A 27,590-nucleotide genomic window follows, 5' to 3' on the forward strand; every position below is an offset into this window, starting at 1 on the left:
TTCTTTGCAATTGTTTGCAATTAATATATATCTCGTATTAATATTATCATTACAGTTTGAATTTGCTATTTATTTTTACCCTTTCTGGGTATTAAGTGTTGGTAATCTGATATATATATATATATGTATATGTATATACATACATATATTTTTTTCTGCAATTTTTGTGTCGTATATTACATAGTTATAACTTAGTATTTTTAAGATAATAATTGTTATTAATTCTATTGTTATTTGATCTGTTATTATTTCACTATTGTAACTTGATTACTTTATAGCATATAGAACTCACACACACACACACACACACACACACACACACACACACACACACACACACACACACACACACACACACACACACACACACACACACACGGGGGGGGGGCCTGATAGCCTGGTGGATATCGCGCAGGACTCGTAATTCTGTGGCACGGGTTCGATTCCCGCACCAGGCAGAAACAAATGGGTAAAGTTTCTTTCACCCTGAATGCCCCTGTTACCAAACAGTAAATAGGTACCTGGGAGTTAGTCAGCTGTCACTGGCTGCTTCCTGGGATGTGTGTGTCCCAGGTATGTGTGTGGTGTGGAGAGAGAGAAAGAGAGAGAAGTAGTTAGTAAACAGTTGATTGACAGTTGAGAGGCGGGCCGTAAGAGCAAAGCTCGACCCCCGCAAACACAACTAGGTGAATACACACAACACACACACACACACACACACACACGTGTGTGTGCGAGGCGACGGTATGACGGTTGAGAGGAGGAACCAAAGAGCCAGAGCTCAACCCCCGCAAACACAACTAGATGAGTACAACTAGGTAAGATACACACACATGCACTCGTAGATTATACTGTAGTTTGTCTTCCAATGAAACAGAAACTCATGATATTACACTTTTGATACTTTGATTTGCTCCTACTGCAATGATGATTTTGACATAGTATGGTTACTACATTTTAATTCATTGTGTCAAAGGGGACAGGCAGCCAGAGTGTATTCATACATGTTAGGCTTATATTGAGGTCCCCCTTCCCCAAAAGTCAAATTACTGACCCTGCCCAGGATGCAACCCCACAATAAGCTGACTAACTCCTGGGAACCTACTTAATGCTAGGTGAACAGGTGCATTAGGTGACAGGAAATGTACCCAGCCATTTCTGTCCCGCCCGAGATTCGAACCCGGAATTTTCTATTGTGAGTTGATAGCGAACTCGACTGTACTATTAGGACCTTATAGTACAGTCGGGTTCGACTGTACTATTGCAACTATGCAATAACTTTAAATTATTGCATAGTTGTTAAATATATTGTATTATTGCATAGTTGACTGATATATTGTTGGTGTTGCAGGTGGTGGCGCGGGAGGGCAGCAGTAGAATGGAGGTGTTGGATGGTCACCCAACCCCCGCCAGCCCGGACCCCAGTGACCCACAGTCACATCTCAACATGTAAGTCTCTTCCATGGGCTGTAAAGTCAGTGGTCAGGTGTGTCAGTGGCCAGGTGTGCATACACTTAAGTCAGTGCACTAGTATGTAAGTCTCCTCTTTGGAGGTGTAAAGCACACATCTGTTCCAGGTGAGTACGACGGGCTCACCATAGTCCGTGCTACTTGCAACTTTTTGTTCCGAGTAGCTAAATCTAAAACAACAGCAGCAACAGCTGTAAAGTCAGTTGTCAGGTGTCTAAGTCAGTACAAAAATGTGTCAGTGGCCAAGTATGCAAATCAATAATTGTCTAGGTAAGTCAGTATCCAGGTGTGTGAGTTGGTTCGTTCATAGTTTTGTAATATATATATATATACTGTATATATATATATATATATATATATATATATATATATATATATATATATATATATATATATATATATATATATATACCATATATATACAATATGCACGGATTGCATATTGTCCTGGGGACCATTCAGGCTTGTTCGCATATATATATATATATATATATATATATATATATATATATATATATATATATATATATATATATATATATATACAGTATATATATATATATATATATATATATATATATATATATATATATATATATATATATATATATATATATATATATATATAAAGGGAAGGGAGTACCACCTCTGGCTGGAAGAAGGGGGACCCATAGCCTCGGAGGAAACCACACATAACGCATTGGAGGGAATGTGGGTCCCCTCCAATACAGTTTATATATACATACATATATATATATATATACATATAGTCCAATAGAGTCCAATACATATATATATATATATATATATATATATATATATATATATATATATATATATATATATATTGTGTAATACAGTATTCCATATATGTACAATATATATAGATATAGGGGGTACCACTTCTGGTTGTATTTGTAGGGATCCTCGGCCTCAAAGAAGATGATATGTGGCATCTGGAGAATCTTGTGGGGCATCCACATATATATAATATATATATACAGTACGTGTATATATATACGATACAGAAGGGAAACGCTTGCTTCGTCCTCGGTTCCTGTCTGGAAGCGAAGGAGTTCCAAGTGATCCATAACCTTTAAACATTCATTGTATTAACTAATGTACATCTTGTAACCTATAATTATCTAATAAAGCACAGCAAAACACAAAAGGATTGGGGTGGTAGGAGAAAACAACATAGAAACTGTATTGAAGGGGACCTAAACATCCCTTCTAATGTGTTATGTGTGCTTTTCTCCGAGGCTAAGGGTCCCCTTCATCCAGTCAGACGTGGTATATACAGTCTATATTTTTATAATAAATAGGGGATGCCACATCTGGTTGTGCTTCTAGGGACCCCTTGATCTCAAAGAAGATAATATATAGCATCCCGGGAAGCCTTGTGGGGCACCCTTATACACTTGCATATTGTCTTCTCCTACCACCCCCTATATATTGTGTATTTTGTCATTTTATTTTATTAAAACTTCATTACACAAAATGGGTTACAACATTGGTTACATACAAGGCTAGTTGTCACAGGTTGTCGAGTTCTTCCAGCTCCTCAGATAGCGGGCAGGAACCATGGATGCAGTGTGCGTTCCCTCTTTGTATCACCACACTAAGGTGCAGAAAGAGGAAATTGGTGGCTCTAGGGTCTCTTGTTTCAATTATTTATAAAATTAAAATCTAATGTTTACAGAAATATTAATATGTATTCAAATAACTTATAACTGTCTGACATGGTTGAGATCTGGTAAATAGGTTACATGGACAGTGATATCACACATGCCTCTGTATTAGTGAGTGTCCAGCTTGTTCAACTCTTCTTTGAATGTCTGGTCTAGTCACATCAACCTCACTATTACGTACCAAGACTTGGCAAGTCATTTTTCAATGTACAAGTCAGGTTTCTTGGCACTTAAGTCACCTCTGCATGTCATGGTTTACTCTTCATGAGTCATTTCTTAGCATACAGTTCTCATCTCCATTTGCAATTCATCATTTTCAACACGATAGAATAGCCCAAAAAAGAAATTTTCCATGTAATGTGTGAAACTTATTTACGTGTGGCAAGTAACCAACACAGAGTGAATACTGTAAACTGCATTATTCACGTACTGTATAAGAAATTATGGTATAACTGATTATATAATTGTACTTGTTGACAGATTCATAATATTTTTATTTATTTTTATTTTTGTAGATGATACTACAGTATTAAAATTTACCTTTTCAAATGGGAGATTTTTAGTGGCTATATTTATCATATCTAGTTTTTTTTATTTCAATGCATGTATGGCATACATATACATTCCTTCAACATTACAGTATTTATATAACCCTACTGTGTTATCGTTGATCTTTAGACAAATATTTGCTTGTTAAAACATCTTTGATTCATCGTCATCATCATTACTTTATTTCCCACTTTCATGGTTTCAGGAGACATCGGTCCAGAGGAAGCAACATGAGAAAGGAAGACTTAAGATTAAGATACTTCAGTATATTCCATATTTATGCCCATTCATTCAGTATATCACACTCACCACACAGTAATCCAAACTGTAGCAGTTATTTTCAGCTCGATAATGAATGTCTCCAATTCTTTTCCATTCTTTCCTTCAGAAGGAAAATTACTTAAGTTCGTCATCGTCTATCATTCTGGTTGAGTAAAAGTGGATAGTTTCTCCAGCTTACTTTTTGAGGTATATGAAGCAATCTTAATCTTTGCTTAAATTTATAATGCAGTACAGTAATTGTGTCTTTCTCTCTCTTAGGGGTGGTGTAAGTCCCGCAGAGGGGCCCACTCCGCCTGCCCCCCCGCCGCCGCCGCCACAACAGCAGCCACAGTCAGACGGCTACTGGAATATGCACCTAGAGGTGCTAAGGTTAGGATCCTACACCCTCTGCCTGTATCAGCTGCCTGGCTTTATGGAGTTCTTCCCATGTATGCTACTTGCCCAGTGCCAAAGTATATAAGCTTTCTCTGCTCAAAGGATTTTTATGCTTTCTTTTCAAGCATACTGTACTTGTATTAACCAGAACATATTAACCCTAGCAACCAACTTAATCTATCAAAGTTAATGCATAGAAAATTTTAATACTGTATTACAATGCTTTAATTTCTACTAATACAGTACAGTACATCACATTTTTACAGATTGGTAAAAAATGTGAGGAGTTAGATGAGGAGGACGGGTCATGGAGCTAGCATATGTTTGGTTTTATCATGATAAAATGCCCTGTAGTTTGTTCCTAAGCTCATAAAGATTGCTCACTGGTTTTCTTGTATTACATTGCTTAATCTGTTGACTCTCATCTGTACATTACAATATCCTCCCATCAGTGCTTGACTCTGCCCTCAGTGCTTCAGGTAGCCAGCATTTCCTGTATGCTGCCATCATCTCTCCAGGAGTATCTCACTTAGTGCAAGCTGTGTAGTTTATGTAGTCTCATAATTGCTTACTAATAGTTCCCCTGTAATGTAGTGATATCTGTTTTATACAGTATGACCTGAGTATATAGCATGACTGTAGTTAGCACTACAATACTTTGTAGCTTCATGCTTTTATTGTATCATTACCTATAATGTGCATAGTTATTGCATTATTCTTATAAATGGCATGATTTTTATTTTTGTTACAGTTTTGTAAATACAGTATACCATTATACTGAATGCAACATATTATTATTTTGTAATTCAGTGCTCTAGGGATGTTTACATTAATAGTTTAGCAGTTCAGCCTCTCCGCGCATTCCTGAAAGTAAATGTTCTGGGCTCCCCAGGCTGCTCACGGGCCGCTTAGCTATGCAAAAAATGTTTAAAATCATTTTATGTTTTCTAAGTTATTTGTTGGGTTATAACTACAAATTTGGTGTTAAAATATTTGTAAATTAATTCTCTAGAGAACAGAGGCAAAAACAAAAGTGTCTTTACAATAGATTATGCATGACAGCAATGAGTATGCAAATGTTAAGGAATAATAATCGGATGACACATCATCGGATGACACATCATCGGAACTTATTGTCAGACTACGGATGACTCTTTTAGCATCATTGGAACACGAAAGTGATATAATCACTTCTTCTTGAGTTAGGTTTATTAGTAATATGCTATATTGCATACAGTATCTTACAGCATAGTTCAACCTGATAAGTGTGAATTATTTTTTTCAATTTCAATTCTTTTCTTCCTAGTTTTATCCACCCTTTTAATATATTTTGTAAGTACAGTATATCCATACAGTTTCATATTGTGAAATGTCAGTAACATGATTTTCTCAAATATTATCAATTTTTCGTAAAACCAGCCAGTTATTTCATATCTTTTTATCTTTGTAATATTGTAATTTCATATTTGTCAAGGGTTTGTTGCAAAGAATTCATGGTTTTACATAAACACACGTCTCCCATATTTTAGAGTAAGGGATCCAGCTGCAATATTTACAAGTTTTTGCGAGTGTGCAGGAAATATTTAGTTTGTTTTATTGGTCTTTAGAGTGTGTCATTACATTACTGTACTGTATTACAGTATTTTACCTCTGGGACTTGTCACATAGAGATCAATACAATGATTTGTCAGTAATATAAAGACTGTACAACAATTTGTAATTATATGGAGACCTGTACAATAATTCTGAAAGAGCTCAGTGAAGATCAGAATAAGTTTTTATTTAGTGACTTTATATTTACCTTGTACCAAAGGAAATTATGTTTAGAGCATCAGTGATTTTTAGTTACAGCTAGTGATACATTTATTAAAGGAAATATTATAATGACCAATTGTATAGTGCATTATTCTTTTTGATATTCTTACACAAAAACAATACAATATTTTGGTGGTGATGGAATAAATTCATGTCTATTTTAATCCCTCGTATGATTTATGGGCGCAGTCTTACGTTGCATGCATCAATGTTCCCAGTATAATACTTTTGTAGCAATACTATATTGTATCCCCTTGTATGGTCTCCATATGCTCCATATTTATTTTAATAATGAGGCCTTTGTATTTTCTGTAATTTTACAATTTCTCTGGCATATTATTTTATAATTTGAACATGTAAGCAAGTGCTGCTTAGTACAATAACAAAGATTATTGGTTGTATTATTGCACTGTGCAAGTATTATGTCATTTACATAACAAAACAAAATGATTACCAATTAGGTAATGTCACATCTGTTTTAATATGGTTGGCAGATATGAGATTAAATTTAAATTATTGCATTAGTCATAGACTGATGCAACTACTTCACTTCCTTTTCCGCATTTTAAATTCTGTATAATATTATACACGTTTCTTGTTATGTAATCTATTAATATGATATAAGAGTGTATGCATGCTTGAAAGTTATTACTCACCAATCTCTTCTAAAAGCTTGGGATGATTAGGCTCCGTATTAAACTGCTAAGAATTGTTGAAAATTAGAAGATCGTTTGACAAACAAAAAGCTGCTCTCGGTAGGTTAGTAGACTTGGCTCCTCTTCTCAGTGTCACAGACTATTATGACAAGCTTCATGTTTGTGCACCATTGTGTTCCCAGCATAAAGGAACATGCTCCTAACCTGTAAGAAGACAGATAAAAAATACAGTCTCTCTCTGATACTGTTTTCTCTCAATTTTCGGCCAGATTTATTACCGTATCAGGCAAGATACGCTCAGGCAAAGCGTTGTATCAGGCGCGATCCTCTCAGCTGTCAGAGGATCCTGACAGCTGAGTGGACAGCGCTTCGGATTCATAGTCCTGAGGTTCCAGGTTCAATCCTAGGAGGCGGAAACAAATGGGCATAGTTTCTTTCACCCTGATGCATCTGTTCGCCTAGCAGTAAATAGGTACTTGGGAGTTAGACAGCTGCTACAGCCTACTTCCTGGAGGTGTGTAACAAAAAGGAGGCCTGGTCGAGGACCGGGCCGCGGGGATGCTAAGCCCCAAAATCATCTCAAGATAACCTCAAGAGTATAAAACCATTTGCAAAATCTCTTTAGTATGATGAAACATACTAAAAAAAAAAATGAACAAAATATCTTTGAATATTTTGTGCATCGTATATGTACCTGGATTGTACCTGGGTGGGGTTCTGGGAGTTTTTCTACTTCCCAAGAAAGCTTGTGAGAACTTGGTCTGACAGCCTGTTGCCTGAAGCAGCCTGCAGGCTCACGTGTGTACTGACAAATATGGTATTCAGAAAGGTAGTGTTTCAGGTAATGTCACATGACAACAGCAACAGACTAGTCAAAGCTGCTGCAGACCTACACACATAGGAAAACAACAATCAAAGATCCAATAATCTGACTATAGAGAGAAGGAAGCGTGCTCATGGAGAGCAACATGGCATGAAGTGAGGATAATAAAGAGGATAAAGAAAGATAATGAAGATAATAAACCTTGTCATGGTCCTTGTGGATTTGTTCATAATAAAGAGGTTTCAGGTCTACAGAAGAGAACGAGACTAGACTAAGAGTGGGAGATGACACATGACTAAGTAAATTGGACAGTATAAAGTAGTATAGCAATTACTAAAGAGGAAAGAAGGCACAAGGGAGACACTAGATGTAACAAAAACTGTACAGCTAGACCAGCATTACCAGGGCTGCCAAAACATGCTGCAAGGAAACCCTTTTTTGTTTGTTAATTAGGATTTTCAATGAGGCGCTAGTGATTGGAGACCTCCCTTAAATCTGAAGAAGGTAAATATACTGTAATCTCAATATTCAAGATCGAGGATGTACAGTGCCAACACATATATATATATATATATATATAGTATAAGTCATAATAATTCTAATAAGAATTTATCAAATGCTGTAGTTGATGAACAGTGGGCTTATTCTTGAAGGATGCTTTTTAAATCTGTTTTATGCATAAATGGTTCATTGATGCATGAAACACAGGGCAGAAATTATATCCTCTGTGGCTATGCGTTTCCGTGGGAACCCATCAGAGACAATTAAATCAAATTTCAGTATGCATGTATTTATTAGGATGCTTTCACTCTTCATCAGACTTGATGAAACTCAATTAAGCCTAAAAGTCGTTAAATGTTGAGAGTTGTGCAACACCGGCATCATTTTTTCTTACTTTATATATTTACTATTACCGTACTGTGTTGGGTTTTCTAAATAGCAATACATGGCAGTCAGCTTGATACTTTATGCACGAGAGCATAAAAGATGGGTATGCTTCCATCAGCTGATATGGCACTTTAAATTAAGTGTAAAATTAGCTAATATGATTTGAAGAATATATTTTCTTCGTCTTCTTCATGCTCTGTTACTTTAGAGGCTATTAATATATTATTTAGGGAAAATAGCATTTTATATCATAATTTCATGCATGAAGTTGAACCTGTTCTCTGAATTGTGTGTGCATTTCCTATTGATATTGATTGTTTTTGCAGAATATAGATATAATGTTGTCTCTAGTACAGTAACCTAACAAGTTGAATTTTCCTGAAATGTTTACTTTTCAAATATTTTATCTTGTGGAATTATTAAGTTTTTCATTTATTATATTGTCTACTCTTGTTTATCTGGATTATATGGGGCCCTTCCCCTCACTGATTAAGCTGGACATCATGATAAACAGGAATTCTTAGAGAAATGAACATGTTCTCAACTTTTTTGTGCCACAACCACCATATATTATATTTCCACACACACATATTATACATAGTTAGGGGAGGATTTTCACATACCAGTACAGTACTTAGTGTTGAAACAATTTCATGGCAACAGAAATTTCAGCTTACCTTGTTGGAGTTGGTCTGCTTCATTGATGAAGGGCTTCAGATGTTCATTTAACAAACCTAACACAACACTAAAATACTGTATATGAGCTTAGCAAGGTCACTTTTGACTGCCATCTACTGAAGCATCGCTGGTTGAAGGCTCTTGGCTTTCTGGTGACGCTTCAGTGGTTGAAGGCCCTTGGCCTGCTGTTCTTACCAAATGAGAATAAAGTTTTGCTTGCTTCAATAGCTTGCCCCAATGCCATTCATGGTCATCTGGTCAAATTCCCAGGTATCTGGATTTCTGTCTGGATAAGTTGAAGTTTGGCAAACAAAAATTTGGACTCTATTTTGGCTGGATAACACAAAGGTCCAGTTTGATGGGTTCTGGATAACTGGGCTTATACAGTATATACAGCTATTGCAGTTATTATTTATTTCAGTCAAAACTGACATAGAAATCTGACAAAACATCACCTGCCTTACCTAACATAACCTAACAGAATTAAATTAGTAATTCGTGTTGCAAATATAATATAATACTTTGTATAAGAATTAACCACTCATCCCATCTATATTGCACATTTTTATTCAGATTACCTGCCCCACCAGTTATCCAAACGTTTTTAACTGAACAAACCCCAATCGAATAACAGGCATTTGTAAAGTATGTGGCTGATTGAATATATATATATACATATATACGTGTTTTACCTAATAGCCAGAACGGGCTACTTGGACAACTATACAAAACCTCAACTTACCTAGCAAACCAAGTTTTCCTGAAGTTACATATTTTTTAATATTTTTACTTATGGAAGGATAAAGTTTTCCATTATATTATATATGTTTTTTTTTAATTTGAATAAAACTAATGTAGAAATATGACCATACCTAAACTAACCTACCTAACCTATCCTAAGTTAACCTAACCTAACATAACTAAGTCAGTAATTCATGTTCTTAATATAATATAATAATATTAATTCAAATAAACCAATTTGAAATAAATAAAAAGTAAATGAAAATCACTCTGCCTGTTAAGCAAATTGAGCTTTGCATACTAGGCCAAGTAGTGCATTCTGGCTATTAGGTATTACATATTATATATAATGTACATATACATATAGATATAATCTTTAATATAAAATCCTAATTGTTATATTTTTCTTACAGTAAGCTGAAGGGTGAAGTGAAGGACTGGTATGAGGGTGACTCCCTAGATGCAGGGTTGGGGCAGGTTGGGGGTGTGAAACAGGAACAGGACCCGTATGCACCCTACTCCCACCTCCATCAAAGTCACCCAATGACCCCGGAATCCATGCATGGCTCTTCACTCAATGGACCACATAATGGGCCACTCGGTCCTCACAATGGACCTCATATGGGCTACCCTCTTCAACAACAGACCCAACCGCAACACCAACAGCACTACCAAGGTTACCAGAGTCATCCGGGCATGGGTGACATAGCCCCAATGTCCCCAGGCTACCAAGGTCATCCAAGACACCCACAACAACACATGGCCCAACAACACATGGGCCATCATATGGGGCAATACCCTGACCAAACGCATGGTCAGTATGGTCAGTATGGCCAAATGGGTGGTCACATGGGACAAGGCATGCAAGGTCATCCGGGTCACGAAGGCCCTCCTGGCCGTGAGGGCGATCCTTACAGTTTCGTTGATGAATACAGTGGCCCACCACCCAGACCTGTTGAAGAAGTCCTTGGTCAAACTCAACCTAAAAGAAGAGGCCGCAAACCAAAACATATAAAACTTATGGAAAATGGGTAAGTTGATAAAAATCTTTTTTGTTATTGAAAATCACTTGTGTAAAAGCAGAGCAATTAGTGAACGAAGCATGTCTTGTTAGTTAAACTGTGGCTCTGAAAAAATACACAAACTTACACACACACACACACACACACACACACACACACACACACACACACACACACACACACACACACACACACACACACACACACACACACACAACTAGGTGAGTACATACAGAGACAAACAAGTTAAGTAAGAAGGAAGTGGATACCAAAACGGTAGTTTTTCAAAGTGTCATATGACAAAAGAGTACTGGGAAGATAAGATACAGCGAGCATAGCTCTCATCATCTAACTACACTTAGGTAATTACACTGAAAAAAACATTAAAAAAAAATTTAAAGTTTTCTTTTGCAAACAGAGTGGTAGATAGTTGTAACAAGTTACATGTAACTGAGAAGGTAGTGAAAGCCAAAACCATCAGTAGTTTCAAAGAGTCATATGACTGCGCACTGGGAAGACAGGGCACCATGAGCATAGTACTCGTCCTGTAACTACAGTTGGGTAATTACACACACAAATTCCTCTATTAAGTAGGAGTAATCATGTCTTACAAGAAATAAAATATGCAATTCAGTTTGATTTGAAGGAGACTGATAAAAGATATACATCAGAGAAACTTGAATTTAAAAGAAGTATTTTCAGGTTCCTAAGTGAGTTCCTTAATAAATTTTACTGGGTAAGTTTGTTGGTAGGCAAGGAGCCAAGGATGATAGTGAGATTTATGCTTAATTTTGTAGTATTTGTATTGAAGGTACCTAAAAATTCCTTCCAAATCAGAGATGCAAAACAGGAAAACAAGTCTGGTTCAACACATTATAAAAGGCCCAAAAACCATAAGTGAAATAAAATTAATAAAGGGAGATTATTTATATGACCCAGTATTTAACTTAAGAATGGCTAGGGAAACATTTCAAGAAATGTTTAGCTCCATGACACAACATGCATGCAATAGTGTAGGCCTAATTATTAATTAGTCCAATGCTAGTTTTTAAAGCTTTTAACTTCACATGTGTTGTTGCTTCATTACATACGCTTTTTATTTTACTTATGAATGCAGTAAATGACAGCTTTTATAATTATTTAAAATATGTATACTGTACTATTTTTGTAAATAGTATAGTGGAAGTCGTCACTTCGGGGCAGATTTTAACGGCAGTTTAAAATGCTTTGATTACACCTTTTGCAAACAAAGTTCCTCGGAACAGATTTGAATTCTCGATCCCATTACAGGACTTTCTAGATTATTCTTCATGCTGAGTCCATCCTCAGCCTCTATCAAGCTGAGGATGGACCTTACTGTATTCAATAGTTTACACCACTTTATGCCACACCAAAAAGTTTGATTATTTTGCAAGCATTTGTTCCTTTGATTTTTGCAATTATTTGTTCTGCTCTGATCATGTCATAGTGAGTATGACATGTTCGTTCAATATCATTGTTTATTAGTATGTGTCTGTGTGATATTACCTAATTTGTAAGTATTGGTAGAGCTTTGCTCATGGCATCCTGTCTTCTTTGTAAATTTGATCATAATGAGTTGTAAAACTTTAAGTAGTTTTATCAGACATGATCTCCTCCTCGAGTTTGTTCCAACTCTACACTACTCGATTGGTAAAAAGTTCATCCTATTACCCTTTTCCCCCACAATTGTTTAAATTTTTTTTTTTGTCTATCTACATCTTTTCTTCTGCAGTTTACAATTATGACCTTTAGATGTGCTTTCTAGTTTATAAAAACTTTTTTCTTTTACCTTGTAGAAACTTGTATGTTATTGTAGCCCCTCATTTTCATGTCTTCCAATTTGGGCATATTTGAATCTTTAATACTGTACTTTTCTCACAGTTCATATCTCTTTATTATGGACTCCATTTGTTGCATGTTTGTGAACTTTTCATACTTTGTTATTAGTCAAGGAAGATGTAATGCACCCATCTCTCATAGTGTTGTCTTATTTAGGTCACTATGTTTTAGAAATGAATTAGCTCTGTTAGGACTTATTTTCATTCCCAGAACATTTGTTATGTCTTGGCTATGAATTCTATTTTCTCCAGATGTTCTATTATTCTATGCCTGATTATGTTTGTGTGAATATATGTGTATATACAGTCACTGATTTATTATCCGGGCCGATGGAACTAAAGACCCTCGGGAAATTGACTTAAAGTGGATATAGTTTTTAGGGCTTCAATTGGAAAATAAATACAGTACTGAGGTTACATGAATGCAATTCAAATATAAGTGAATATAAGTATTTTCTTGTTTTACCTTTTTAAATTATTTATCCAGTTAATTATTTGGGTATTGTAGGTAATTTTTCCATTTGCAGTCATTTATATGACAAAAATCACACAATGTGGAATATACAAGTGCAAAGAACTACAGAAGAATGAAAAAAAAAATAACGCGTTCTTTTGTGTTCTTCATCAGATACAGAAAATATATATATATATATATATATATATATATATATATATATATATATATATATATATATATATGTATATATATATATATATATATATATATATATATATATATATATATATATATATATATATATATATATACAGTATATGCACACATAGTGTACATGTAGTCATCTACCTGTTATACAACTAGCCAGTTAAGACTAGGTAATTACCCAGTTGGCCTCGAAAGATGCATCCCACATGCATAGGTGTTGCACTTGTTTGCTTTAGTGTCAGCAGTCATTCACAAATTAATATTGAGTTATTAAACATTTGTAAAATATGTTGGCTAACAGTACTGATAATGTGTTGCCATACATTTCAAGAAGCAGCCAAAAATATATGCGTTTTACGGTAAACAGCTGCTGAGTGCCAGTGGCCATCACTTCATTTACATTTCTTGTGTATATGTGCGTATATATATGTAATATGCCTATATATATATATATATATATATATATATATATATATATATATATATATATATATATATAATATATTTATATCACAAAGAACTCTATTTAACCCGGCCAGGATTCGAACCCATGTCGTCCAGGATCACCCCTAAACGTACACAGTACCGTGACCACCGCACCAATGATCGTCATTGGTGCGGTGGTCACGGTACTGTGTACTTTTAGGGGAGATTCTGGACGGCATGGGTTCGAATCCTGGCCGGGTCAAATAGAGTTCTTAGTAATCTATGGCTTGCGCGTTCATGCCGCTTTCTCACATACATATATATATATATATATATGCAGTATATATATACAGTATAATAAAATATACATTTCTACAACATTAATCCATTCATTATATTTCATTATTAATAAAGAAAACAAATATAGGAAATTCTAAATACAATACAGTATTAATGTGAAAACAATAAATCTTTGAAAATGCACCTAAAAAAATTCAATTTAAAAAATACTGTTAATTCTATAATGCAGTCTGCCATGTCCGCCAATTACAACCTGTTTCTCGTGCGTTTTATACAAATGTTCACTCCATCAACCCCTTCAGTCTTTTTCATTATAAATAAAAAGTGACTTGAAAAATATAATTTATTAATTAAAAAAGAAATGAATATTGTACTGTACATTACTTTCAAAATCTAACTGTAAAATTACTCATGTAGAGTACACTGCTGTAAAAATGCTGATGTACGGCAATTAAAAATTCTTTTTTGGTGAGAACCTTACAAATTTTACAGTACGTATTTGGGGATGGAACGTCCAGAAATCCAACCAAGTCCAACTGGCCCAACTGGCTCAACCGGGTCGGATAACAGGTAAATGACTGTTTATATATATATGTGTGTGTGCATATATATATATATATATATATATATATATATATATATATATATATATATATATATATATATATATATATATATATATATATATATATATATATATATATATATATATATATAATATATATATATATATATATATATATATATATATATATATATATATATATATATATATATATATATATATATATATATATATATATATATATATATATATATATATATATATATATATATATATACACAATAATGTGGTATCACCTCTGGTTTAAATAAGGACCTTTAATCACAAAGAAGAGTTAATTGTAATTTGCATTTGAAGGAACCTTCGAGGTTATTACAAATGCATATCATTATTTTCTTCTTGGACCCAATTTGTTTTATTTGTTGCTCTATTAGATAAAATAGATTTGGCTATAAAGGATTACAATAAATGGTTAAAAGATTCTGAATCTGCTTGAGCTCCTCGATTGCCAGAGGGGAGCCAGTTATTTAATTACATATATATATATATATATATATATATATATATATATATATATATATATATATATATATATATATATATATATAAACAAGCACCTGGCCTTTTGAGTGGGCATGTTCATGCCCCTGCCAGTAGCAAACTTGTGCTCTACCACTGGTCCGTCAGTGCCGGTGAAACAGAAAGACAGCGGATGATGACTAGCTGCCGTCTGAATTATAAACTCCCACAGTCACTTGTAGGGCAGCCAATACTTTGTTTTTTTAACATCCTCATGGCCAAATCATATAAATTGTAAACTAATTTATTGTTGTAATAAATATACAGTACATATATATATATATATATATATATATATATATATATATATATATATATGTATATATATATATATATATATATATATATATATATATATATATATATATATATATATATATAGTGTGTGTGTTGTACCTAGTAGCCAGAATGTCGTACTCGGCCTACTATGCCAGGCCCGATTTGCCTAATAAGGCAAGTTTTCCTGAATTTATATATTTTTCTAATTTTTTTTCTTATGAAATGATAAATCTGGCTATTTCATTATGTATAGGTTAATTTGTTTAAATTTGAGTTAAAACTAACGTAGATACATGACCGAACCTATCCAACCCTTCCTAACCTAACCTATCTAAAGCTAATCTAAAGTAACACAACTACATCAATAATTTATGTTTCTAATATAATATAATAATAATAATTTAAATAAACTAATTGGAAACCATTTATTGAAAATAAAATAAATAACTCGACATATTAAGCAAATTGGGCCTTGCATAGTAGGGCAAAAAGTGCATTCTGGCTACTAGGGAATAAATTGTTATAGCACACTAGTTAATAATGTATAAAACCATATAAAATCACTAGTAATTACATGCATACATGTTATCTAAAATGACAACAGAATTCTTCATCAAATCTATAACAAATAATTAAAATATTTCCCATTTTCATGTGGTGAGAAGAAACGAGCCTAGAGAAAATGGGGAACAAAATAGTTAAAGGAGGATATAGATTAAAAAAACACCAAAAATGTACTCAACACTTATTATAATACTGTATCCACACTATAGTATATAGCATAATGAAAAAAAGGCACCAACACAGTAGCACTCGGCTGCTTTTTAATCTCCTATATGTAATGTTCCCAATCAAGTTCTCATATACTGAACAGTGCATATACATACCACTTTCAAGCAAATTCTACACAGCTTTGTCCCATAACATGCCCTTGTGTAATTTCACCATTATTCTTTCTCTTCAAGCTGTCTCATTGCAACTGCCTGATCTACACACCCAACACCTCAGTAAACCCTCATTTTTCATCACTGACCAGAATTTTTAGCAAATTTGTATATGCTTTTAATCACTATACTGCCAATATACTTTTCCCACTGCACTGAACTGAAGGACAAGTGCTTCGAGGAGAGGTTAGAGGCATTAAACATGTCAAATCTAGAAGATAGAAGAACAATTATCACTACATAGAAAATAGTAACGGAATCAATAAAAATTGATTGGGAAGCATTCTTGAAACCTGGAACTTCAAGAACAAGAGGTTATAGACCTAAACTAACTAAACAAAGATGCCGAATAAATACAGTATAAGAAAATTCACTTTTGCAAACAGAGTGGTAGACAGTTGGAAGAAGTTAGGTAAGAAGGTGGTGGAGGCTAAAACTGTCAATAGTTTTATAGTGTTATATGACAAAGAGTACTCAGAAGAAGGGATGCCACAAATGTAGCACACATCCTGTAACTACACTTAGGTAATAATTACTTCATGTATTTGTTATCATATAAAATGTACCCAATTTACAAGGATATTTTGTGGAAAAAAACATTTTAGTATATTTAATCATACATTTATAGAAAGTGATTTTCTAGTGGTTTTATTGGAAAAAACTTTTTATTTTGTTTTTTATTTATATTTTATTATATATATATACATTATATATATATATATATATATATATATATATATATATATATATATATATATATATATATATATATATATATATATATCTATATATATTTTACACTGTAATAAAAAAATTAAAATAAAAAAAAAGAATAGGGATGGTAGGTGAAGAAAATATTAAAGTGTTTAGTGAGAATTCACAAGGTCTTCCCTAAATACTCTTTATTTTCTTCTTCGAGGCTATGGGTCCCTACAATTGTACCAGTGGTGGTACCCCTATATATATATATAATATATATATATATATATATATATATATATATATATATATATATATATATATATATATATATATATATATATATATATATATATATATATATATATATATATATATTTATATATTTATATATTTATATACACAGTACTGTATGTGTGTAAATCACGAAAGGCTCCCCCGGGTGCTGCATATCATCTTCTTCGAGGATTGAGGGTCATTACAAACTACCAGAGGTGGTACCATCTATATATATTGAATAAAGCAAATAAAAAAGTATATATATAAAATATATCTGCTGGCATACTGTCTTGCACATAGGGATGAACTTTATACTGTATGGCTTTTATACCATACCGCAATGGGTTAAATAGAAACCATGTAGAATCTTACCATGTAGAAACCATACATCGGATCCTGCAGATCATCTATCCCAACAAGAAGTGTTCACCTCTGAACCCAACATTGAGCCACACCAGGCTGCACATCCAAGGAGGAAAACTGAGGCAAGTTGACAAGACAGCTTCTTTCTTCGGAAAGTACGGAAAGCTGAGAGCTCTGGTCAAGGGCCAGTCTCTGCCAGCATAACAACCCTTTGGGGCATAGGTAGAGCACCTTCCCAGCCTTCAACTTCTATCAACCAGTGTCAGTATAAGAGAAATGCTACTGTTTCTTGGATCACATGATCACAAGAGGGAGAGAGAACTGCACAGGAAAGTGACAGATGAGGTGCACCATTCAGAGGCTTCCTTGTTTTTCAGTATTTGACTCTTAAATTGAAGCAATGAGCTCACCTTAAAGAATCGAGGAGCCAGTAGAACAGTCTCAAAATCCACTAATTGTGCTCTCCATCAATGATACTTATCAGTCGTAAGTGCACAACTTGGCAACTGCTGTATTAGTAGCTTGCCAAGATGAAGTGTCCAACAAGTCTTCACCCATACAACAAAGATATCATGAAAGTAAATGTGAAAACAATTGAACACCCATCAGGGAAAAGGCTGGAAACAAATGCATGACTATGAGGACCATGTAATTTTTTGCAGGGGTCCTGTCTAATTATCCAAAGTTACTCAAAGCTACTCAAAGCTTCCTAACAAGCTACCCAAAGCTTCCTAACTTTACGTTAGTAATGAATAAATATGATATATTTATTCATTATAATGTTGGTGCTGAATGTAGTACTGTACATGGAAAAAAACATATTTTTACTCAGAAAAAGTATCATTTCACAATAAAATTAGATGAAAATAAGCTGCTGGTGACGCTAAAGCAAGTCGATGGTCCAAGCGACACGTTGTGGAGCAACTTATCCAAGACACATTGTTGCTTGGAGAGTGTTTGCTGGCATATGAGCCTTCTGTACCTACCTAACCTAATCAACCTACCCAAACATAACCTAACAAAACCTAACCTATCCAAACCTAACTTAATATAACCTGTAGGCAACAATATATCTTGGATAAGTCGTTCCACAACATTGTCGCTTGGATCGTCAACTTCCTATGGCCTCTCATGCGACTTTGTTTCGTCTAATTTTGTTATAAACTTATATTATTTCAGAGTAAAAATATGTTTTTTCATGTTTTACCTTCAGTACCAACGTTATAGTGAGTAAATATATCATATTTCTTCATCACTTACGTAATACTAGGAAGCCTTGGGTAGTTTTCATTAGATTTGGGTAGCTTTTTGTAATTAGACGGACCGCTTTGCAGTACTCCTCCATATTGCACCATGCAGCAAGGACGAACCATCCAGTAATTTGCTTATGGTGCTCATTGGTGATCTCATGGTTTCAAATTAGGGCTTCTAAAGAACTGTTTAGTGTGCATGATTTGGGCTTTCTACTGCTCACTTTAGTTGGATACCTTCCATTGCTCCCAAGAATGACTATAACCTTATGAAATTTGAAATGTTCCACATGGCACCGGTACCTCAATGTTGTCCTGTCTACTGATGACTAGAACAGGTCCATATTGTATTGATAGGACTAGGACACCCACATCAAAACAATGACATCTTCTGACTGTGTTGTATAATTTGTAATACAGATTGGGTTCAGTAATTTCTGTAACACAGCTGTATTTTTTTTATATTTATATTGACTACTAAATTCAAAAGACTAGTATGTATGAAAAAAAATGATTGGTCAGCTAGTATTAACAATGACAAGTAGATCCAAATTTTTCACCCAAATTTTATTAATATTTTTCAGTATTTTTAATTCTAAATTTGTTAGGGTTTAACTGTATACCATGTAAAAGTTACTCAGAATTTTATGGTTACAGTATTATGTATATGATACATATTTAAATAAATCACCTTGATATACAATTATTGGACTAGGAGGAATGTTGTTTCTTGTCAAAAATATAAAATTTGAGAGCTTTATGTCCTGTATTTACATTGGCATAAACTGTGCTATTTGACATCAAGAAAATTCCCAGCGGACAAAATACTTGAGTAACATTAAATCAGTGTTATCAATGTCGTTTTTCCAGATTTGTTGGGGGAGGGGATACTAAGACATGTGGCACCAATTCCATTCCTTTTGTCGTGTCTTACCATGATTCTGGTGAAAATTTCAGAATATATTTTGCTGACAGAGACGAACGATGTCTCACCATACAATAAATATTTGTGTATCTAAGCTAGATATGAGATTAAAGGTTTATAAAACTTTAGTAATATGAACCAGTAAAATATAATTTTAATTAAATACTAATATTATAAGAAATTTGTACATACTGTACAGTACCTGTTTATATATAGGCTATTCTGAGTTAGGAAGGTGCAAGCTAATGCATCATTTAAGTGATCATTAAGTTGTACATTGGAAAGTGTCTCTGCTTTTTTATGTAGAAAATTGAGTTCTAGAATTCTGTATATCTTGAATATATATACAGTATATATATTTTTAAGTTTCTATGAAACATGGCACTGGGAATTTAATTGTGCTTATCAGCATTGAAAGGCTTGAAATTAAAACTTTTGCTAGGAAAATATTGATATTTTCTTGGAAAACTGAATTATTATTCCTTTACAGTGGTGACCCATTAGCAATAGCTGCTGCTCAAGCCGCCCACGAGGCCAAAAAGCGAAAGTGGAAGCAACTTGGTCCCGACGGCAAACCAGTCCTAGCGCCTATAAAGCAAAGGAAGAAGGTCGACAGATTTGACGGTATTCCTGAAGAAGAAGTAACTAAGAAAACCTTACCAGATCACCTTAGTCCCAACCTGGATATAGTCATTGTGAGTATCACAGAAGATAGTTGATCTCAACCAAGCAATCATCTTAACCCCTCAAGTGCTGTTCATATCAGTCTGTATGTGGCTGGATCACCTCAAGCTTCAGACTGTGTTCACATAATTTCTATTGGAATATAACTTGTATCATTATTGCAATTCCTTGAATATTAGCACTGAGTCTTCTTAACTGAATTTTCTTGAATTATATGATGCCATTATACATAGACTGGATAAATGGCTTTGGGGTTAATATACACCACTGGACAGCCTCATTGTATTTTTGTAGTGCTGAAGAAAATATCTGTATACAGTACTGTATTTCACAATATTTAAATTAAACAGTATAAATACTGTAGTGTTTATAAAGTGAATTAATTATAGTATATAAATATTAATTAATTTAATTGGTGAGTAATATGTTCTTAAAATTTGTGTACATTCTACTGTAGTTTACAGGCAGTAATTAGCTTCTAGCTAAAATATTATATTGAAAATTTTAGCATTGGAAAGCATCACTTTGAGGTAATTTCATAAAGAATAAGCTGTGATACTTATCAGTGAGGCTGCAACAGTTGTTAAATTTTGAAGCCAACCAATGGGCCCGTGCCCGGATGAACAGTTTAATCATGGTAACATGAAGATTTCTAAATTCCCATTCCAGATCGGAATAAATCCAGGTTTGTTTGCGGCATACAAGGGACATCATTATGCAGGCCCGGGGAACCACTTCTGTGAGTACTAGCAGAGATCATTTCCTCCCCCTTCTTCTCATAGTTTATTCTCCTATTTCTTCCATTTCTTTCCTCATACTATATTTCATTGTTTCTCTATTTTTGTGTACTTTATAATTTAGTTTATATTTTCGACCCTTGGTATTCGTAGCGTATTGTCCCTTCACTTCTTAGTTTACTACTCATCTCTAGACTGTGCAGATTTGTTTATACTGCTTTGTGGTAAGACATTTTAATCGAGACACGATCACTTTATCAAGGACCCAGGATGGCTTTGTAACCATTGCTGCATAAAACGTGACATGAAGCATTCTTTTCAACATTGTCCAGCGTTCTTTTTAATCCTAATTCTAGTTTTGTGACTTGAAAGTTACCCCATGTGATTATAATTTGTTTTATTAAATGAAGATAATGCCTGTTATGCCATCTTCCATTGCAGTAAAGTGGATGCAATACAGCTATAAAATAGGGCAAGACATCTCAAGGTCATACAATAATATGAGTCAATACTGTTCTGATCATAATTGTCAGCAGCCAGCCATTTTTGCTCAGATGTGGGGTCAATAATGGTGACATCATAACTAACAGCAGCTGGCCATTTTGTTTGAATCAATACTGATCTGATAATAACTTTCAACAGCTTGCTAGTTTTGCTCAGATGTAGGGGGACTAATAGTGATCATAATTAGCAATGACCTGCCTTTATTGCACTGATGGTCAAACCTATTCACTTGTTTTACAACTCTTGTTCTGTTATTACCCTATACTGTACTGTATTATTTTTGCAGTTGTTTCAGTTTAGTTTTTCAGAAAATAATTTTTTTCATTGTAGATAAAAACTGAAAGTGACTTTCAAATATAGCTTTATGTGGTTTTGTCAGTGTTGTGTATAATCAAGAAAGTTTCACATGATATCAGCAACGTAAACTTGAAAAGCTGTTAGATTAGTGATATTATGCAGATCAATGAGAAGTATAAAATTATGGTTGATCAAAATTCTTCATATTGCTGACAGGTTATAGAATAATTCCATCCTTTGTGTAAATGCTGTGTTACATTGAGGGGGATCAGATGGTACGTGACATTATTTTCATTTAATATTGAGGCTGATTTATTTCCTAACTCCCTCTTTTTTTTCCCCTTTTTTTCAGCATGGCTTACAAAATAGATGAGAATCATTTAAATTCCATCAATTGTTTAGTTGTGAATACTTATGATCCAGTATTCTGAAGGCAGTATTGCACATTTTAATAACACAAATAATACAAACTAATATATTTGATTTCTTCCTCCAGTCTTAACTTGTGATTGCTCTTTGATATTTTCCAGTCATTCGTATCCTTCAAAGGACAGTTTGATGGAATATATCTCGGAAGACATCCAGTATTCCCATCACAGACATCCAGTATTCCCATCACAGACATCCAGTATTCCCATCACAGACATCCAGTATTCCCTGTCACAGACATCCAGTATTCCCGTTACAGACATCCAGTATTCCCATCACAGACATCCAGTATTCCCATCACAGACATCCAGTATTCCCATCACAGACATCCAGTATTCCCGTTACAGACATCCAGTATTCCCATCACAGACATCCAGTATTTCTATCACAGACATCCAGTATTCCCATCACAGACATCCAGTATTCCCATTACAGACATCCAGTATTCCCATCACAAACATCCAGTATTCCCATCACAGACATCCAGTATTCCCATCACAGACATCCAGTATTCCCATCACAGACATCCAGTATTCCTGTCACAGACATCCAGTATTCCTGTCACAGACATCCAGTATTCCTGTCACAGACATCCAGTATTCCCATCACAGACATCCAGTATTCCCGTTACAGACATCCAGTATTCCCATCATAGACATCCAGTATTCCCGTCATAGACATCCAGTATTCCCATCACAGACATCCAGTATTCCCGTCATAGACATCCAGTATTCCTGTCACAGACATCCAGTATTCCTGTCACAGACATCCAGTATTCCTGTCACAGACATCCAGTATTCCCGTCATAGACATCCAGTATTCCTGTCACAGACATCCAGTATTCCCATCATAGACATCCAGTATTCCCGTTACAGACATCCAGTATTCCCATCATAGACATCCAGTATTCCCGTCATAGACATCCAGTATTCCCATCACAGACATCCAGTATTCCCGTCATAGACATCCAGTATTCCCATCATAGACATCCAGTATTCCCGTCATAGACATCCAGTATTCCCGTCATAGACATCCAGTATTCCCGTCACAGACACCAGGAAATTTCCATCATAGATATCCAGAGTTCTCATCATAGATATCCAGTGTTTCCATTATACATGTCCAGTGCTCCTGTCATCAGATATCCATTGTTTCCATCATCATAGATATCCAGCATTCCCATCATCATAGATATCCAACATTCCCATCATCATAGATATCCAGCGTTCCCATCATCATAGATATCCACCATTCCCATCATAATCATCGTTGCAGATATCCAGTGTTTCCATCATCATAGATATTCAGAGTTCCCATCATCATAGATATTCAGAGTTGCCATCATCATAGATATCCAGTGCTCTTGTCATAAATATCCAATGTTCCCATCACCATAGATATCCAGTATTCCCGGCACAGATATCCAATATTCCAGTCATACTACTCATGACACTTGCCTTTTTTTATTTATTTTTTGCTGTTGTAGAGTCCAAATTAAAATATTTGAATTCATATCAGCCTCTTTAAAACACTAAAAAAAAAATATCTTAAGATTTCTCTTTAAAATTAAGGTAAATTGTGCACATCTCTCTCCCCATAGAAATGTATTATTTGGAATAAAATCCATCATCAAGTGAGAAGCCATTGACAGAATATTTTCAGTATGTTTTAGTAGCAGTTGTGGAACACTCAATGAATAGCAAACCACAATAAATATCCTGTTATTTTGAAAAGTACTTTATGTATAAATGGCATAATACTTATTAATAATGTCCAGCTCAGATCACAGTGTATTCATTTGAAATAAATAAATAATAAATATAAATATATATATATATATATATATATATATATATATATATATATATATATATATATATATATATATATATATATATATATATATGTCGTACCTAGTAGCCAGAACTCACTTCTCAGCCTACAATGCAAGGCCCGATTTGCCTAATAAGCCAAGTTTTCCTGATTTAATATATTTTCTCAAATTTTTTTCTTATGAAATGATAAAGCTACCCATTTCATTATGTATGAGGTCAATTTTTTTTATTGGAGTTAAAATTAACGTAGATATATGACTGAACCTAACCAACCCTGCCTAACCTAACCTAACCTATCTTTATAGGTTAGGTTTGGTTAGGTAGCCGAAAAAGTTAGGTTAGGTTAGGTTAGGTAGGTTAGGTAGTCGAAAAACAAATAATTCATGAAAACTTGGCTTATTATGCAAATTTGGCCTTGCATAGTAGGCTGAGAAGTGCGTTCTGGCTACTAGGTACGACATATATATATATATATATATAATATTTCATTATTCATTTTGGAGATGTCATAACCTAATGCACAGTTGGATTAAATGTAAATGACACTCTTAAATTAAGAAAATAGTTCATATCCAATTTTGTTATTTTGAGCCCATAATTAAAATACACCAAATTACTCTTGTGGCTGTACAACTAACAACAAATTTAATTTCCACAATCTCTCATGAAAGCGAGCTTCTACGATCAAGGTAAATAGGCGTGATCTTCTACACTGTTGTGGCAAGGGGCATCTGTTTTGTATTGCAAGCTATAAAAGTCATGTAACTGGTCACTGTTCATTATACTGTAACTCGATACAGGTATCTTTTTTGAAGTCTGTCAGCACAAAAAAATTGCCAAAAGAAGAAAAATATTTGTTCAAATCAAATTACTCAAGTTTTCTATAGATCCTTTTCCATTTTCCAGCAGGATCTGCCATGCTAAACCTCCTCCTCCTTCACCTCCTTCTCTATCACCTTCTTCTTGTTTCTTTAGAATCTTGTCACTCTTTTATCCCACCATACTTTTGGTCATCTTCAGTATGTACTGCCTTATCGTGTGTTCATACCCGCCTCTTTTGTTATATTCTCCTAATTTGAATTTTCTTCTTAATATTCATAAGTCATCAGTATTTAACATTTTGCTTACTCTTGTCAGTCTGCTGTGTCTTTCTGTGGTTTCCTCTTGTTCATTCAGTTTACTCTCACATCTTCACGTATAACTTTTCAGAAGGTCCATTACAGATATTTTTGCCTTCCTCACTGCTGCAGTTTAAGGGGTTAATTTGTCACCTGAATATGTATGCATTACACAACCCCCTGTCATAAAACTTTGCCTTACCTTCTAACTCACATTTATGTTGTTTGCAGCTAATGACGATATGGCAGTTTTTCTGCTTTCAAATCTCTTATTTGACATATTTGATTTTTGATTCTCCATCTGTTTAAAAGGTTCTTAGTAAATATTAAACCTGTTTTTAATCCTTCTTGTGGTCTGCTTGCAAATCCCCATGTTTAATGCTGCACTAATTCTCATAGGTACTGCTTTATTTATTTTAGAACTGCCACTCCCACTGTATTTTATAACTGCCGCTCCCACTATTATAATTGACACTTCCACTGCCATTTTTAACTGGCACTCACTGTAGTTTATAACAGGCACTCCTGTTTCAAACAGGCTCTCCTTATTCTCACTGATAACAGGCTCTCTGATATTTTTGTTAATAATATTTACTCCCACTTTTAATAACCAAACTCACAACCATTGATTGTTGTTTGGAACGTAACCTATATAGTGCAGAGTGCAGTAATTAACAAATTACTAGAATGCTGCACATAACTTCAATCTTGCAGTAATGCTTTTAGTTATCACATCATATTTGTGGGGGGTCATGATAACTGCAAGAAAATATGATACAGTTATGCAAAGAAATCCATTATTGTAATCAAATTACACCATTGCTGGACTTTCTTGACATACACACAAGCCTTGTGCTGGACTTGCTAAACATACATACAAGCCTTGTGCTGGACTTGCTAAACATACATACAAGCCTTGTGCTGGACTTGCTAAACATACATACAAGCCTTGTGCTGGACTTGCTATACATACATGCAAGGCTTCAGTTATCACTACTGTCTCTTTGTTGCATTTATTTATCTTTTATATATGTACACTTGTTTCATTTTTTTCTGTTTCACTGCTGCTTTTTTTTTTGTACTGTTCTTGCTGAAGCATTCTATAATTATTTTGCATAAAATTATTTTTAGTTAAATTAAGTGCTGCCTGCTTGCCTATATAGAATTCCTGCATAAGCCTGAAAAAGTCTTAAAACAAGTATTGCCGTCTTTGTGGTTAGATCTTGGACTCGGGTTCGGGGATGATGCACTACCTGTCTGAAGTAGTGCTCAGTAACCCACACGTTTAGCACTTGGTTCCAAACCTAACTACCATTGTCCATTCATCCATCCATCATACCCATCTGGAGTGGAAGCTGTATTACACACCCTGCTGGAAGTATGCAAGAAGACGTACATGATACATACAGACGACCCCAAAGAAACTTATTACAAATTTACCTAGTAATGAGAGCTAAGTTTGTATAAGATTAATCTAAATTTATATACAAAGTTGTGTTTTTTCTCCACTTAAGGCTTCATTGCCAATTCATTCATTTAAAAAGACATATGGATGATAGATTGATCAATACACCATCTTTTAAATTTAATGCTGTGTAAGATAAATTCTTAAACAATTCTTTATTCTTTTGTAAAATTATGGCGCATTTAATAGATATAATAAGGGCATTATGTACCATTCGTTAAAATGCATTACTAAACCAACTGTACTTCAATATGGTAAAAAAAAAAAAAAATTGAACAGGTATAATCCACCATGCCAGCATCTCGTATATCCCTGTTTCCCTGTTTTTTCCATTCACGAAGCTCGCCAAACATTTCCTATTCTTCTCTGAATCATTCTGTTTTTACCCTATGCCTCTTC

At 34.3% G+C, this 27,590-nt stretch overlaps 1 protein-coding gene across 2 annotated transcripts in view; it reads left to right on the plus strand.

Annotated features, from left to right (window-relative positions):
- The window catches only part of LOC123759033 (uncharacterized), a gene marked incomplete in the record, with an annotated part of 115,218 nt that overhangs the window by 73,666 nt on the left and 13,962 nt on the right, over positions 1–27,590 (plus strand). The window contains 7 exon segments of one of the 2 annotated variants that reach the window (XM_069324853.1): positions 1,352–1,449; positions 4,251–4,361; positions 10,382–10,999; positions 14,732–14,809; positions 20,613–20,817; positions 21,476–21,545; positions 25,280–25,297. In XM_069324853.1, coding sequence (XP_069180954.1) covers positions 1,352–1,449; positions 4,251–4,361; positions 10,382–10,999; positions 14,732–14,809; positions 20,613–20,817; positions 21,476–21,545; positions 25,280–25,297 — 1,198 coding nt within the window. 2 annotated transcript variants of the gene reach the window in all.

Source organism: Procambarus clarkii, chromosome 15, assembly GCF_040958095.1.
Source record: "Procambarus clarkii isolate CNS0578487 chromosome 15, FALCON_Pclarkii_2.0, whole genome shotgun sequence".
In the NCBI taxonomy this organism is placed as follows: Eukaryota; Metazoa; Arthropoda; class Malacostraca; order Decapoda; family Cambaridae; genus Procambarus; species Procambarus clarkii.